The sequence below is a fragment of the Salmo salar genome, chromosome ssa02 (genome assembly GCF_905237065.1).
Source record: "Salmo salar chromosome ssa02, Ssal_v3.1, whole genome shotgun sequence".
Classification (NCBI taxonomy): Eukaryota; Metazoa; Chordata; class Actinopteri; order Salmoniformes; family Salmonidae; genus Salmo; species Salmo salar.
Window position 1 is genome coordinate 57,095,477 of NC_059443.1, and position 14,959 is coordinate 57,110,435.

Here is a 14,959-nt window from a genome sequence, read left to right on the forward strand (position 1 = left end):
TGGGAAATCCTAGCAATTATTACTACTAAACTAAATATATCCTAAAATGGACTATATATCCCGTCAATCTGAGTTGAGTACCGCAAACATGCGGGGAAAAACGCGGAGTTCACACCTTGACCTGAACCCAATCTCTCTCCAGTTGCAGGACATCAAAGGAAAGATAAAAACATGTCAGTAGCCTACCTTGATCAATGCCACCTCCTACTGCTGATTTGTGCTAAACTTTACATAACAACAAAGAATTAACACAAGGAATTCACAATCAATGTTGTTCATTGCACCCTTGTGAAAGTGATATCAAATGCCCACCTTGGAAAACTTTTGACAATGTTAGGATTGTTGTACAGGCAACAGTGATGACAGATGATATTGTGCCACATGGTCCTATAAGAACTACATATACTTTTTAGGCCTTTGTCTATCAAGGAAAATTATATACAGCTGGATTTCTGGTTGAGATGGAAGATACATTCATGCAAGGATTTACAGCTAACAGTGATGCTCATGTATTTATTTTCTCCTTCAATATAAAAGGGAGTTGACATGGTCCATCAGTGAGATTGTATTTGTATTGCTGAACCCTGCTCTCCTGGGGGTATATTTATTGTTTTAAGTTCCTGTATTTATTACGTAATGCTGACTTTAACTAGAACTGTAGTAAACTGGCCAAAATCACAGCCTGTGTTCATGTTGGGCCTTTTGAGGTGTAGCCCCTTTTTAGGTCCTTGTAGTGACTGTTTTAATATATAGTTCCTAGTTGGCACACTTTGCACAGGAACAAGCATGACATGCAAAATAGGTTGAATTTAAATGTACAGCAATACTCAGTGATCCTTTATAATGCGTCCCGTGTGGCTCAGTTGGTAGAGCATGGTGTTTGCAACGCCAGGGTTGTGGGTTCGATTCCCACGGGGGACCAGTACGGAGAAGAAAAAAAAAGAAAAATGTATGAAATGTATGCATTCACTACTGTAAGTCGCTCTGGATAAGAGCGTCTGCTAAAATGTAAAAATGCATCTTGTTGATAACAATTGTGTCATTTCTTTCAGTTAAATCTGTGTTAGGATTTTACACTGGACGTCAAGGTACTGTGGGTGTTTTCATGGCAAAGCTATGACAAAGCATGTTTAGTAGTGCACCATCAACACCGTGGGACTTTATGACAACCAAAAACGAAGGCTCTTATGGGATTACAGCTGCAGTCTTTTACAGAAGCAGACATAGATAAAAAGAGCTGAGTGAAAAATAACAACATTCTCTCTGTATATGGAGTCTTGGGAATTGTTCTCGATAACACTTGGGTCTGTGTGTAGAGTGTATCCAAATCCACACAGTTTAATGTGCTTTCCATAAGCGCTTTGGCACACGTGTACCTGATTGCGTGTTATGTAGCCTATGATGATGATTTACAGTACATACTATGTTACGAAATGACTGGGCTTTTACATGCCCTGTGGGATTTTCAGCCATGTTGGAAATGCTAGTTTATTATCACATATAAATCCATACAAGTCTGCTTCTTTTATCACCTGTCCTTCCACTCCTTTCCACCTACCCTGTCGTTCAGGTAGTCACGCTCACATTAATGAATAACCTTGCCTGAGACGTGAAACTGTCATTAATGCCTTGGTGTGACCCAGTCGGTCACACCAAGCCCATGACGTGAAAGATATTCTATCACATTGGCCTATAATCCAGCTGTAGTGTTCACTAGGATGCCAGGATCACCTTAGAATGGGTTCATATGTCTGAACTATGCCTCCCCCTATGCTCTATTTTCTCTTTATTGCAGGGGAACCACTGCACCAGGCAGACTTTAATGGCACCCTATTCCCTATATTGTGCATTACTTTTGACCAGGGCCCAAGTTGTGCACTAGACAGACTGATCGGCCCACTCTGGACGCCACGTGAGCTGTAATTACAGTCCCCCACACGCCTCCCAAATCCCCCTTGGCTCGGACAAATCCCAATCTCCCTCCTGTTTGACATCTACAGACCGATTGGAGACAGATGTTGGGCCTGACAGCTGGACCCACTGCAGTCAGCGGACATCATACATGGCTCAATCTGGACACAGGGAGAGTGGATGGAGATGGATGCAGAGAATAACTGAATAGCTGAACAGTGGGCGGCCATCTTTAATTAAGAGAAAGGGATATAATTATCTCAGTTTCTGCTGCACAGCTTTAGAGTATGGAGATAAATCCATGGAGAGCAGGACTGCAAAATAAGAGTTTTCAGGCACACTGAAATCCCCTGTTTAAATCATTCCCAATATAATCCAAACTGTAATTTTCAGTCTCTGGGTTAAATAAGGGGGCAGAAAAGCTGAGGAAGATTGCTCTGTTTGTAAGAGCCCCTCTTTTCCATGAAGAGGACACTCAGCCTCAGACATAGACAGACAACACACAATTTAGCATCAAAAGGCTGATGGGGGAAAAAATAAATACATGATTCTAGAATTAAGGGCACCGCAAGCAAATCTCCAGTAAAAAGTGTTGCGTAATGTCTCAAACATGTGGGTCTTTGGTTTTACAGTTAAGAACATCTCTGAGCAAGTGAAGATGAACGCAAGGGGCTTTTGGTCAAACAAAGCATTCATTCAAAATTCAAAAGGCACTCGCACATCTGAGCAATCTTTTTGCAGGTGCATGTTAACAGTTGAACAATATGAAGGAAAAAGGAAACCGCACACTGCTCTTGATAGTATCACTGCTCTTTAATAAGCTTTACGTATCGGCCTCACTGCCTTCGTCGGAGCTTTTGAAAGAGCAGTGTGCGGTTTCCTTTTTCCTTCACCTTGTCAAACAAAGCATAAATTACAATGGCGTTAATACTTTGTTTATCTGTCATCTCAAATGCTTTTATATAACTAGTTGAAGCATTTCACTGGCAAATAGTGACATGGCTCTGTTTGACAAGACATTCTGTGTGTAAATGGTTTTACACACAGAGCAGTAGAGACAGCAACAGGTTGACAACGTTTGGAAGTAAATGCTTTTATGAAAGAGATATGATTATTGTCGAAACTTGAATTGAATGTTATCACATTGTGTTCTCTGATGACACAGTAAAAAAACAGAAAAAAAATCACACATATTGAGGCCACACAGACAATACACAGGGACCTACATTTCCATGCCAAATGTTTCATCCAATACATTTCTTGATGAAGCTAGTTGACGGTTGACAGCTGATGGTGTCCAACCTAAATAACATGTCAGCTTTAAACACCATTTATACGCTTTATAAGGGATTCATTCCTGTAAACGTTGTGTTTCCTTGTCTTAAATCCTGACCTTATTCTCTGTCCCACTGTTCTAATGCATCACTTGACAGCTGGACATGTCCTGTTTGGCTGCGGTCTGTGGGATATTTGGTACTCCGTCACAACCTCAATCTCTTATCTGTCAGTGTGACCTCTTTAGCTCTGTCTGTCCTACGCCTGAAACCAAAGAGCAAACAAACTGTTTGAGTCACGATTTTAGGTTCCTATCAAGGGTGTGTGTGCATCAAATCAAAATCAAATTTTATTTGTCACATGCGTCGAATACCACAGGTGAGTAGACCTTACAGTGTAATGCTTACTTACAAGCCCTTAACCAACAATGCAGTTCCGAAAAATAAAATAAATTAGAAATAAAAAATAATTAAGGAGCAACAATAAAATAACAGGGGGTTCCGGTACAGAGTCAATGTGCAGAGGCACCGGTTAGTCGAGGTAATTCAGGTAATATGTACATGTAAGTAGAGGTAAAGTGACTATGCATGGATAATAAACAGAGAATAGCAGCAGTGTAAAAATGGGGGGTGGGGTGGGGACAATGCAAATAGTCCGGGTAGCCATTTTATTAACTGTTCAAGAGTCTTATGGCTTGGGAGTAGAAGCTGTTAAGAAGCCTTTTTTACCTAGACTTGGCGCTCCGGTACCGCTTGCCGTGCGGTACCAGAGAGAACAGTCTATGACTAGGGTGGCTGGAGTCCTTGGCAATTTTTTGGGCCTTCCTCTGAGACCGCCTGGTATAGATGTCCTGGATGGCAGGAAGCTTGTGTTACAGGGTTGGTTATGTTTCCACTTGAATCTAAAGAAATGTGTATTTAATGTTCAAGCATTCTTATTGGTTGGTTCAATTCTGATGACAATAAGGTGTGTTGTGATTGGCCCCGCTTGCAGATAGGGGGAGATCGCGAACGTCAGGTCTCCCCAGTATGAAAAGGTGATGCAAGGGGTAGGTCACGTTCTGAATACTGTTTTATAATGTGTATAAGTTTGCTGTACATTGCTGATTTATACATGTGTGGGTATATGGTACCTGTTAGGGATTGAGGGGCTTTCTGGGATGTGCTTTGGTATATGATTGCTGTATATAAGTGTGTTAGCTAGCATGCTGGTGTCACGGTTGTCGTAAGAACGGGACCAAGGCGCAGCGGATGTTGAGTTCCACATATTTATTACAAAGTGAAACTTTAAGCAAAAGCAAATAAATCAATAAACGAACAATGAAACATGACTACGTGGTGCACATGCACAAACACAAAACAATATCCCACAAACACAGGTGGGAAAAATAGCTACTTAAATATGATCCCCAATTAGAGGCAACGATTACCAGCTGCCTCTAATTGGGAACCAAACCAAAACACCAACATAGAAATTTTAAACTAGAACACCCCCTCGTCACGCCCTGACCTACTACATTTACATTTACATTTTAGTCATTTAGCAGACGCTCTTATCCAGAGCGACTTACAAATTGGTGCATTCACCTATAATATCCAGTGGAACAACCACTTTACAATAGTGCATCTAAATCTTTAAGGGGGGGGGGTTAGAAGGATTACCTTATCCTATCCCAGGTATTCCATGAAGAGGTGGGGTTTCAGGTGTCTCCGGAAGGTGGTGATTGACTCCGCTGTCCTGGCGTCGTGAGGGAGCTTGTTCCACCATTGGGGTGCCAGAGCAGCGAACAGTTTTGACTGGGCTGAGCGGGAACTGTGCTTCCTCAGAGGTAGGGAGGCGAGCAGGCCAGAGGTGGATGAACGGAGTGCCCTTGTTTGGGTGTAGGGCCTGATCAGAGCCTGAAGGTACGGAGGTGCCGTTCCCCTCACAGCTCCGTAGGCAAGCACCATGGTCTTGTAGCGGATGCGAGCTTCGACTGGAAGCCAGTGGAGAGAGCGGAGGAGCGGGGTGACGTGAGAGAACTTGGGAAGGTTGAACACCAGACGGGCTGCGGCGTTCTGGATGAGTTGTAGGGGTTTAATGGCACAGGCAGGGAGCCCAGCCAACAGCGAGTTGCAGTAATCCAGACGGGAGATGACAAGTGCCTGGATTAGGACCTGCGCCGCTTCCTGTGTGAGGCAGGGTCGTACTCTGCGAATGTTGTAGAGCATGAACCTACAGGATCGGGTCACCGCCTTGATGTTGGTGGAGAAACGACAGGGTGTTGTCCAGGGTCACGCCAAGGCTCTTAGCACTCTGGGAGGAGGACACAAGGGAGTTGTCAACCGTGATGGCGAGATCATGGAACGGGCAGTCCTTCCCCGGGAGGAAGAGCAGCTCCGTCTTGCCGAGGTTCAGCTTGAGGTGGTGATCCGTCATCCACACTGATATGTCTGCCAGACATGCAGAGATGCGATTCGCCACCTGGTTGTCAGAAGGGGGAAAGGAGAAGATTAATTGTGTGTCATCTGCATAGCAATGATATGAGAGACCATGTGAGGATATGACAGAGCCAAGTGACTTGGTGTATAGCGAGAATAGGAGTGGGCCAAGAACAGAGCCCTGGGGGACACCAGTGGTGAGAGCACGTGGTGCGGAGACAGATTCTCGCCACGCCACCTGGTAGGAGCGACCTGTCAGGTAGGACGCAATCCAAGCGTGCGCGGTGCCAGAGATGCCCAGCTCGGAGAGGGTGGAGAGGAGGATCTGATGGTTCACGGTATCAAAGGCAGCAGATAGGTCTAGAAGGATGAGAGCAGAGGAGAGAGAGTTAGCTTTAGCAGTGCGGAGAGCCTCCGTGACACAGAGAAGAGCAGTCTCAGTTGAATGCCCAGTCTTGAAACCTGACTGATTAGGATCAAGAAGGTCATTCTGAGAGAGATAGCAAGAGAGCTGGCCAAGCACGGCGCGTTCAAGAGTTTTGGAGAGAAAGGAAAGAAGGGATACTGGCCTGTAGTTGTTGACATCGGAGGGGTCGAGTGTAGGTTTTTTCAGAAGGGGTGCAACTCTCGCTCTCTTGAAGACGGAAGGGACGTAGCCAGCGGTCAAGGATGCGTTGATGAGCGAGGTGAGGTAGGGGAGAAGGTCTCCGGAAATGGTCTGGAGAAGAGAGGAGGGGATAGGGTCAAGTGGGCAGGTTGTTGGGCGGCCGGCCGTCACAAGACGCGAGATTTCATCTGGAGAGAGAGGGGAGAAAGAGGTCAAAGCACAGGGTAGGGCAGTGTGAGCAGGACCAGCAGTGTCGTTTGACTTAGCAAACGAGGATCGGATGTCGTCAACCTTCTTTTCAAAATGGTTGACGAAGTCATCCGCAGAGAGGGAGGAGGGGGGGAGGGGAGGAGGATTCAGGAGGGAGGAGAAGGTAGCAAAGAGCTTCCCTAGGGTTAGAGGCAGATGCTTGGAGTTTAGAGTGGTAGAAAGTGGCTTTAGCAGCAGAGACAGAAGAGGAAAATGTAGAGAGGAGGGAGTGAAAGGATGCCAGGTCCGCAGGGAGGCGAGTTTTCCTCCATTTCCGCTCGGCTGCCCGGAGCCCTGTTCTGTGAGCTCGCAGTGAGTCGTCGAGCCACGGAGCAGGAGGGGAGGACCGAGCCGGCCTGGAGGATAGGGGACAGAGGAGATCAAAGGATGCAGAGAGGGAGGAGAGGAGGGTTGAGGAGGCAGAATCAGGAGATAGGTTGGAGAAGGTTTGAGCAGAGGGAAGAGATGATAGGATGGAAGAGGAGAGAGTAGCGGGAGAGAGAGAGCGAAGGTTGGGACGGCGCAATACCATCCGAGTAGGGGGAGAGTGAGAAGTGTTGGATGAGAGCGAGAGGGAAAAGGATACAAGGTAGTGGTCGGAGACTTGGAGGGGAGTTGCAATGAGATTAGTGGAAGAACAGCATCTAGTAAAGATGAGGTCAAGCGTATTGCCTGCCTTGTGAGTAGGGGGGGAAGGTGAGAGGGTGAGGTCGAAAGAGGAGAGGAGTGGAAAGAAGGAGGCAGAGAGGAATGAGTCGAAGGTAGACGTGGGGAGGTTAAAGTCACCCAGAACTGTGAGAGGTGAGCCATCCTCAGGAAAGGAACTTATCAAGGCGTCAAGCTCATTGATGAACTCTCCAAGGGAACCTGGAGGGCGATAAATGATAAGGATGTTAAGCTTGAAAGGGCTGGTAACTGTGACAGCATGGAATTCAAATGAGGAGATAGACAGATGGGTCAGGGGAGAAAGAGAGAATGTCCACTTGGGAGAGATGAGGATTCCAGTGCCACCACCCCGCTGGCTCGATGCTCTAGGGGTATGCGAGAACACGTAGTCAGACGAGGAGAGAGCAGTAGGAGTAGCAGTGTTATCTGTGGTGATCCATGTTTCCGTCAGCGCCAGGAAGTCTAGGGACTGGAGGGTAGCATAGGCTGAGATGAACTCAGCCTTGTTGGCCGCAGACCGGCAGTTCCAGAGGCTGCCGGAGACCTGGAACTCCACATGGGTCGTGCGCGCTGGGACCACCAGGTTAGAGTGGCAGCGGCCACGCGGTGTGGAGCGTTTGTATGGCCTGTGCAGAGGAGAGAGAACAGGGATAGGCAGACACATAGTAGACAAGCTACAGAAGAGGCTACGCTAATGCAAATGAGATTGGAGTGACAAGTGGACTACACGTCTCGAATGTTCAGGAAGTTAAGCTTACGTTGCAAAAATGTTATTGACTAAGATGATACAGTACTGCTGGCTGGTGGAGTAGGCTAGCTAGCAGTGGCTGCGTTGTTGACTTTGAACGTGTAGCTGGCTAGGTAACCTCGGTAGTTTCAGTACTACACCTTGTCATGATACAAAGCAACTTTGTAGCTAGCTAGCTAACATAACACTAATCAAGACGTTCCTTGTAGTGTATTTAGTTTCAACAATGCTGCTCGTCGGTAATAGTTGGCTAGGTTAGGAAAAATGGCGTCGCGGGGGACGGAAATAGCTGGCTAGCTAACCTCGATGGCTGGCTAGCTAACAATTATCAATTAACAATTATCAAGTTATGACAAAGACAACTAGGTAGCTAGCTAGGTAACACTGCACTAGTCTAATCGTTCCGTTGTTTAGTATTAGTAACTACAGCGCTGCTAGTCGGTAACGGATGGCTAGCTGGCAGTGGGTTAATGATGACTAGGTGTGTTGAGTAAGTCTGGCGCCGCGTCGCGGCTGGCTAGCACACCTCGATAATACTCAAACTCAAACTACACAATTATCTTAGATACAGAGACAGCACGGACAACTACACCATAGAGAAACAAGCGCTCTCTATAGTCAGGACGTGACAGCTGGTCACATAAGCCCACTGCTAACGCAGTGGTTTTCATGCTACAGATTTTACCATCGATTGCCATCAACATCATCAAGCCCTGCACAACTAACGTGCTGTTTCCTGTTTAACAACAGGTATTTACACATGTTATATTTTCTATTGTATTTTTGTATTTTGTTTGCCCAGTATGAAAATGTGATGCAAGGGATTTTACCATCGATGGCCATCAACATCATCAAGCCCTGCACAACTAACGTGCTGTTTCCTATTTAACAACAGATAATAAATAATGCTCAACTGGGACCACTGGCTGGGGTGATTTATTTGGACAAAACACAACGCAAGGAGAGTACGATCAACATCTGTAACACTTGGCCCCAGTGATGTTGATGGGGGATCACCTTGGGGTCACGATAGGGGCTGCACCAAATGTTTGATGTATTATAATAATTGATTATGTTTATTTTGTATTAATAGAAGAGGAAGGGCTATAAGACCCATCCCTCACTACATCTATAGGGTCCTGGACTACAGATTAGCAATATATATATGCATTATAAGGTTTAATATTGTTCCACTGATCTTTTCAAGTCTCTGCTTCTTATAAGAAATGGTCTGAGAGATGTGTGTTATTGAAGTCAAAACAGGGTGTCTGTGAGAAAGCTCCTCAAGGCTAAAAGAGATTCATAGACACAGAACCCTGCAGGGGAGTGAAAGAGATAAGAGACTAGTCAGACATACCACTATAAAGCAACTTGGGGAGTGGAAAATTACTGCTGAGCCCTTAGAAAACACTGGAACTATTGTCTCTCCTGCAAGTTTGTATAACTGTATATGCATGGGCGTGGTCTCATGAGTAGAAGGTGTTGATGTAGGCAGTTACACCACTAGGGGTTGACTGTAAGCATATTAAAGCAACTTGTACCCTTTCCTATTTTGCAGAACTTACTCGGAAACATGCGTTCCCGTTGTCAACTTCTGTCTGCAATTGAGTTAATAAAGGTGTTTGATTGATATACTTAAATATATTGTCTGATTGCTGATTTCACCAATAAGCAAATGATTGACAAGGAACAAGGAACCTACCCCAACAATGTACTGGGCCGTACACGGTACCCTCCATAGTGCCTTGCGGTCGGAGGCCGTGCAGTTGCCATACCAGGAGGTGACCAGTCAGGATGCTCTCGATGGTGCAGCTGTAGAACTTTTGGAGGATCTGAGGACCCATGCCAAATCTTGTCAGTCTCCTGAGGGGGAATAGGCGTTCTGGTGCCCTCTTCACAACTGTCTTGGTGTACTTTGTTTTTCTCAAATGCTTTTATATAACCAGCCAAATGTTTCATCCAATGTTTCATCCAATACATTGATAGTTCGTTGGTGATGTGGACACCAAAGAACTTGAAGCTCTCAACCTGCTCCACTACAGCCCCGTCGATGAGAATGGGGGTGTGCTCGGTCCTCCTTTTTCTGTATTCCACAATCATCTCCTTTGTCTTGATCACGTTGAGGGAGAAGTTGTTATCCTGGCACCAGGATAACAACTGCATGGCCAAGCATGACTCCAACATCATCATTAAGTTTGCCGTCGACACAACAGTGGTACGCCTGATCACTGATAACGATGAGAGCCTGATCATCGTTATCAGTGATCAGGCGTACCACTGTTGTGTCGACGGCAAACTTAATGATGATGTTGGAGTCATGCTTGGCCATGCAGTCATGGGTGAACAGGGAGTACAGGAGGAGACTGAGCACGCACCCCTGAGAGGCCCCTGTGTTGAGGATCAGTGTGGCAGATGTGTTGTTACCTACCCTTACCACCTGGGGGCGGCCCGTCAGGAAGTCCAGGATCCAGTTTCAGAGGGAGGTGTTTAGTCCCAGGGTACTTAGCTTAGTGATGAGCTTTGAGGGCACTATGGTGTTGAATGCTGAGCTGTAGTCAATGAATAGCATTCTCATGTAGGTGTTCCTTTTGTGCAGGTGGGAAAGGGCAGTGTGGAGTACAATAGAGATTGCATCATCTGTGGATCTGTTGGGGCAGTATACAAATTAGAGTGGGTCTAGGGTTTCTGGGATAATGGTGTTGATGTGAGCCACGACCAGCCTTTCAAAGCACTTCATGGCTACAGACGTGAGAGCTACGGGTCGGTAGTCATTTAGGCAGGTTACCTTGGTGTTCTTGGGCACAGGGATTATGGTGCTATGTGATTTGTAAATCTGGGTGAAAGATCTGGCTCGTCTGGATCGGGACACAAAGTGCCATTTGATGTTGCCTTTAAAGAGCCCCGTGAAAAGAAGATGCGATTTGGGCCGTCCATAATATAAGACTTTCTGGATTGTGCCTGATTAGGTAAAAGTCTCATTCCATTTTATGATCTCTTCTCTCCATCTCTGTCCCATTATGTTAACAATGCTATTAAAAGATGACCTGGTTGATGATCTTGATGCTGTCATTTAATCCCAGGAGCAGGTAAACAATGTCGTCGATGTTTAATCTTAAATATTGTCTCTTTAGTCTAATGCAATACTTAAATCACACACACACACACACACACACACACACACACACACACACACACACACACACACACACACACACACACACACACACACACACACACTGTCACGCCTGCTCCAGCTCCCCCTCCCTGGCGCTCGAGGGTGCCAGGCTACCCGTCATCATACACGACTGTTACCAACATTACGCGCAGCTGCGCTCATTGGACTCACCTAGACTCCTTCACTTTGTTGATTACCCCCTGTATATCTGTCTGTTCCTTGGTTGTGTTCCCTGGGTCTGCATTATTCCGTATTGTGTTTGTTATGGGTTCCTGTCCAGATGCTGTTCCTGTTCCGTTTCATGTCCGTCAGCCAATAAACCTTCACTCCCTGTACCTGCTTCTCATCTCCTGCGTCGCTCCCTTTACACGCACACATACACGCGCGCGCACACGCGGCAGATACCCTAGCACAGGGGTTTTCAACTCTTACCCCATAAGGTCAACTCTTACCCTACCCAGACAACACATTTCACTGCACCTTTCCGGTGTATGTGGCAATAAAACAACACCAAACTCAATGGTCCAGCAGCAGCTGTGTAATATATATTTAATCTTATCGTCTGTATTGTAAGATATTCAATTATCCTGCCCAAGTAATTTCTACGTGGCTACTAGTCTAGACTCTCAGCCACCAACCCCCCCATCACACCGATGTTGAATGACAACTGGGGACAACCATTGTCCCCTCCCTCCCTGCCTCCACTCTCTCCAAAAAGCGAACACTAGCTACCACAAATTCCCCCAAGAGGAGATTGCCCTTGGACTTTTAGCTCCACCGTCATTGGGCGGTTCCCTGGCCTGGATCCTGTTGTGCCCTGCATGTGCAGCCATGTGAGCAGCTGCTTAAAGCACATGACACCTCCCACCACACCCCTGCCCCTCCCCTCGCCCCCCTCACCCCTGGCTGCACTGCTTTCACTGTCTAACTCTGTTCGGGCACCAAGGGACACACAGCTGGATCGCTATCGACCGGATCTCTCTCTAGTCGGACGTGTTTGTCTTGAGTTCTGCTACTCAGTTTGGTTCTTGTTTGCCTACCACGACACCACGACAGCATGAGAACGCTACTGGACAGCAGCTGGATAAAGTTTGGGCCAGCCGGCAGAGGGTCCATTGACTGGGTGACTGGGTCACCTTCTCCCCCAATGGTGGAGAGACAGTTACAGGTAAGGGATCATCATCTTGTTGTTACTGAGTGAGTCTGATTCAGTAGTAGACTTTACATATAGACTGCTGTGAGACCCAGAGATTTTTGGTAGGCCCAGGAGGTAGGCAACCCGAGTTCTGGAGAGCTGCAGCTGCAGCTGTAGCGGATTTTGAGTTTACTTCTTTGCTTGACACCTGGGAGTAGATAGGTGGTGTAACAGTATAGCTTCCGTCCCTCTCCTCGCCCCTACCTGGGCTCGAACCAGGGACCATCTGCACACATCAACAACTGCCTCCCATGAAGCATCGTTACCCATCGCTCCACAAAAGCCACGGCCCTTGCAGAGCAAGGGCAACAACTACTTCAAGGTCTCAGAAAGAGTGACGTCACCGATTGAAACTCTATTAGCGCGAAGCCCGCGAACTAGCTAACCATTTCACACCGGTTACGGTGGCATACTGGTTTACCAATCTAAAGAGCAGACTGAAAATTATTCTGAAAAATACCTTTTTAGGTGGATTGTTTTTATTTTACATTATCTTTTATTTTTCCTCACTGGAGGAGCGCTGTCCATGGTACTTCAGCCAGCCTCCACAAACTGTGGGCTATACAGACTTTTGCAGGCTACACACTTGCTGTTGTTAGTTGAGTGTCTTAAAATAGTATTGGATGTCACGACGATGACGAGTGCTTATGAGTGCAGTTCGTGTCAGGGCAATGGCAAAAGAAAGCTTTTTGGGACTTTCAGCTGAGTGGAGTGATGTTGATGGGTCTTTAGTCAGTCATCCAGATGAGGATCAGCGTTATCTGAGCACTGAAACCGATTGGTCGGGTGAATTTGGGACACTGATTGTGTCAACAGGGGAATATAACACTCAGGCAATATCAAATGGCATAAGCCCTATTGGTTTCACAACCATGTATGTTCAGTTCTGAGAAGATGGAAGAGGATCATCACTGATCCAGTACAACATTGCCGTTTTGAGGCAAAACCCATTACTGATTTTCTGATTTCATATCTTCAACATCGTCCTGAATGTATTTTAGAGGAATCTTTTTTTCTGTCCTTTCAATGATGTGATTTATTAACCCTTTCCCCTCCAAAACCACCAGGGCTACAACTGGAATGAGCTGAACCTCGACCAGGAAGGGAGGTCAGAGCTGCTCCTCTATGTGATCCTCCCCGTCGCCTCCCTCCTCATGCTGGGCCTCCTGGTTCTCCTGGCCTACTGGAGGTGCTCCCCTCCAAAGCTCAGCCTGGACCTCCACGACCCCGACAGCAGCGCGGAGGTCCTCTCCTCGCTCACCGGCCACGGCGAACGCCACACCAGCACCAGCTCTGACATGTCGGACAGCGTGTTTGTCATGGTCTACCTGCCGCCGCCCTACGAAGAGACGCTGACCAAGATCACACGGGCCGCCAGTCTGACCAGCCGGAAAGAGTCCATGAAGATAGAGGACCTGGAGGCCCGGCTGTGTCCGGAGATCAAGTCCAGTGGACGCTACGTGTGACTGGGGAACACTGGGACTGTCTCTCAAATGGCCCCCTATTCCCTATATAGCCCACATAGGGCTCTGATTAAAAGTAGTGCACTATGTAGGGAGTAGGGTATATGCTATCATTTCGGACTAGAACTAAGAGATTGCTTTTGAAGGGACTCCATATACCAAGCTCTTTAGAATAAGGGGATTTCAATGGACTATGTAAAAACATCAGACCTGAGTTAATCTTTTGTGGGTACCAGCTTTCTACACAGAGGAGTGTGCAATTACATGAAAGCTGGAAATTACATGGACTGGCTGTCCAGGATACAGTACATCTAGATTTTCTAGAGAGGACATACACTGACTATGTACAAACCGTAGGTCACAGTAGGCAAATAAAACTCCTTCGATAATACAAAAAATATACAATTAATTTGCATTGTTTTTATCTCCTAAATGAAACACATGGTCCCCCATTTTTACTTCCACACATTGTATGAGCCATACCATGCTTTCAACCCTCCTGTACCTGTGTTGATTTACAGTTTGTTCCCTATTTGGAGACTTCAGAATGTCAATGTGAAAGAATATTACAGAAGTCTTGTATATAATACTGTATGTTTTTTGAATTTGATTTGAATTGTATTTATATGTAAGAAGGTACAAAGACCTAGCCTGGGCACCATGTCTTTGACAGAAGGGACAAGGAGCGGAATGTTAGCTAGACTGGTACCCAGACTTACAAAGATCTAGTCCAGGTTAATAATTCCCTTTATTCCTTGGAATCACATCATGAATGTACTCCTAAAAACCTCAGACCTGAGACGTTTTATAGACTATATAACAGATATGCATTCTAATTTATAAGTAATATGTTTGTACAAAGTGTTATATTGTTTTTAAATAAAGAATAAGAGAAATATCTTTGCATGGTTAAGATTGAGAGAGTTCTGTCATGATCACTTATGCACCGAGGTTGCAAAGTTATAATCCCATGCTGCCCCACTATGATACATCTTGGTCATATCATGTAGACTACTGAATGTAGAGGTAAGCTCTCCTTTCCAAACACCTGCCTTACATTACAGGTATGGTCTTGCTGTGTTTCTGAGCCAAATTGTCAAGAAGTGTTAGAAATGTCCAGGTGTCCAACTAGATTTTTTTCACTTGCGGCCAAACAATCCTCAGAAGCAGCTACAGCTTTTCATATTCTACTCTTTTCTACCATTTATTCTTGTAAACGATCAGTTTCAGATAGACTATTGATGGAAGCG

General features: G+C 46.0%; 1 protein-coding gene across 1 annotated transcript; it reads left to right on the forward strand.

Annotated features, from left to right (window-relative positions):
* Positions 1–11,990: 11,990 nt before the first annotated feature.
* On the forward strand, positions 11,991–14,544 carry smim28 (small integral membrane protein 28). Its single transcript, XM_045713758.1, has 2 exons — positions 11,991–12,219; positions 13,314–14,544. Exons 1-2 carry the CDS (start codon positions 12,109–12,111, stop codon positions 13,710–13,712), a joined length of 510 nt encoding a protein of 169 aa, XP_045569714.1. The 5' UTR covers positions 11,991–12,108; the 3' UTR covers positions 13,713–14,544.
* The last annotated feature ends 415 nt before the right edge of the window (positions 14,545–14,959 follow it).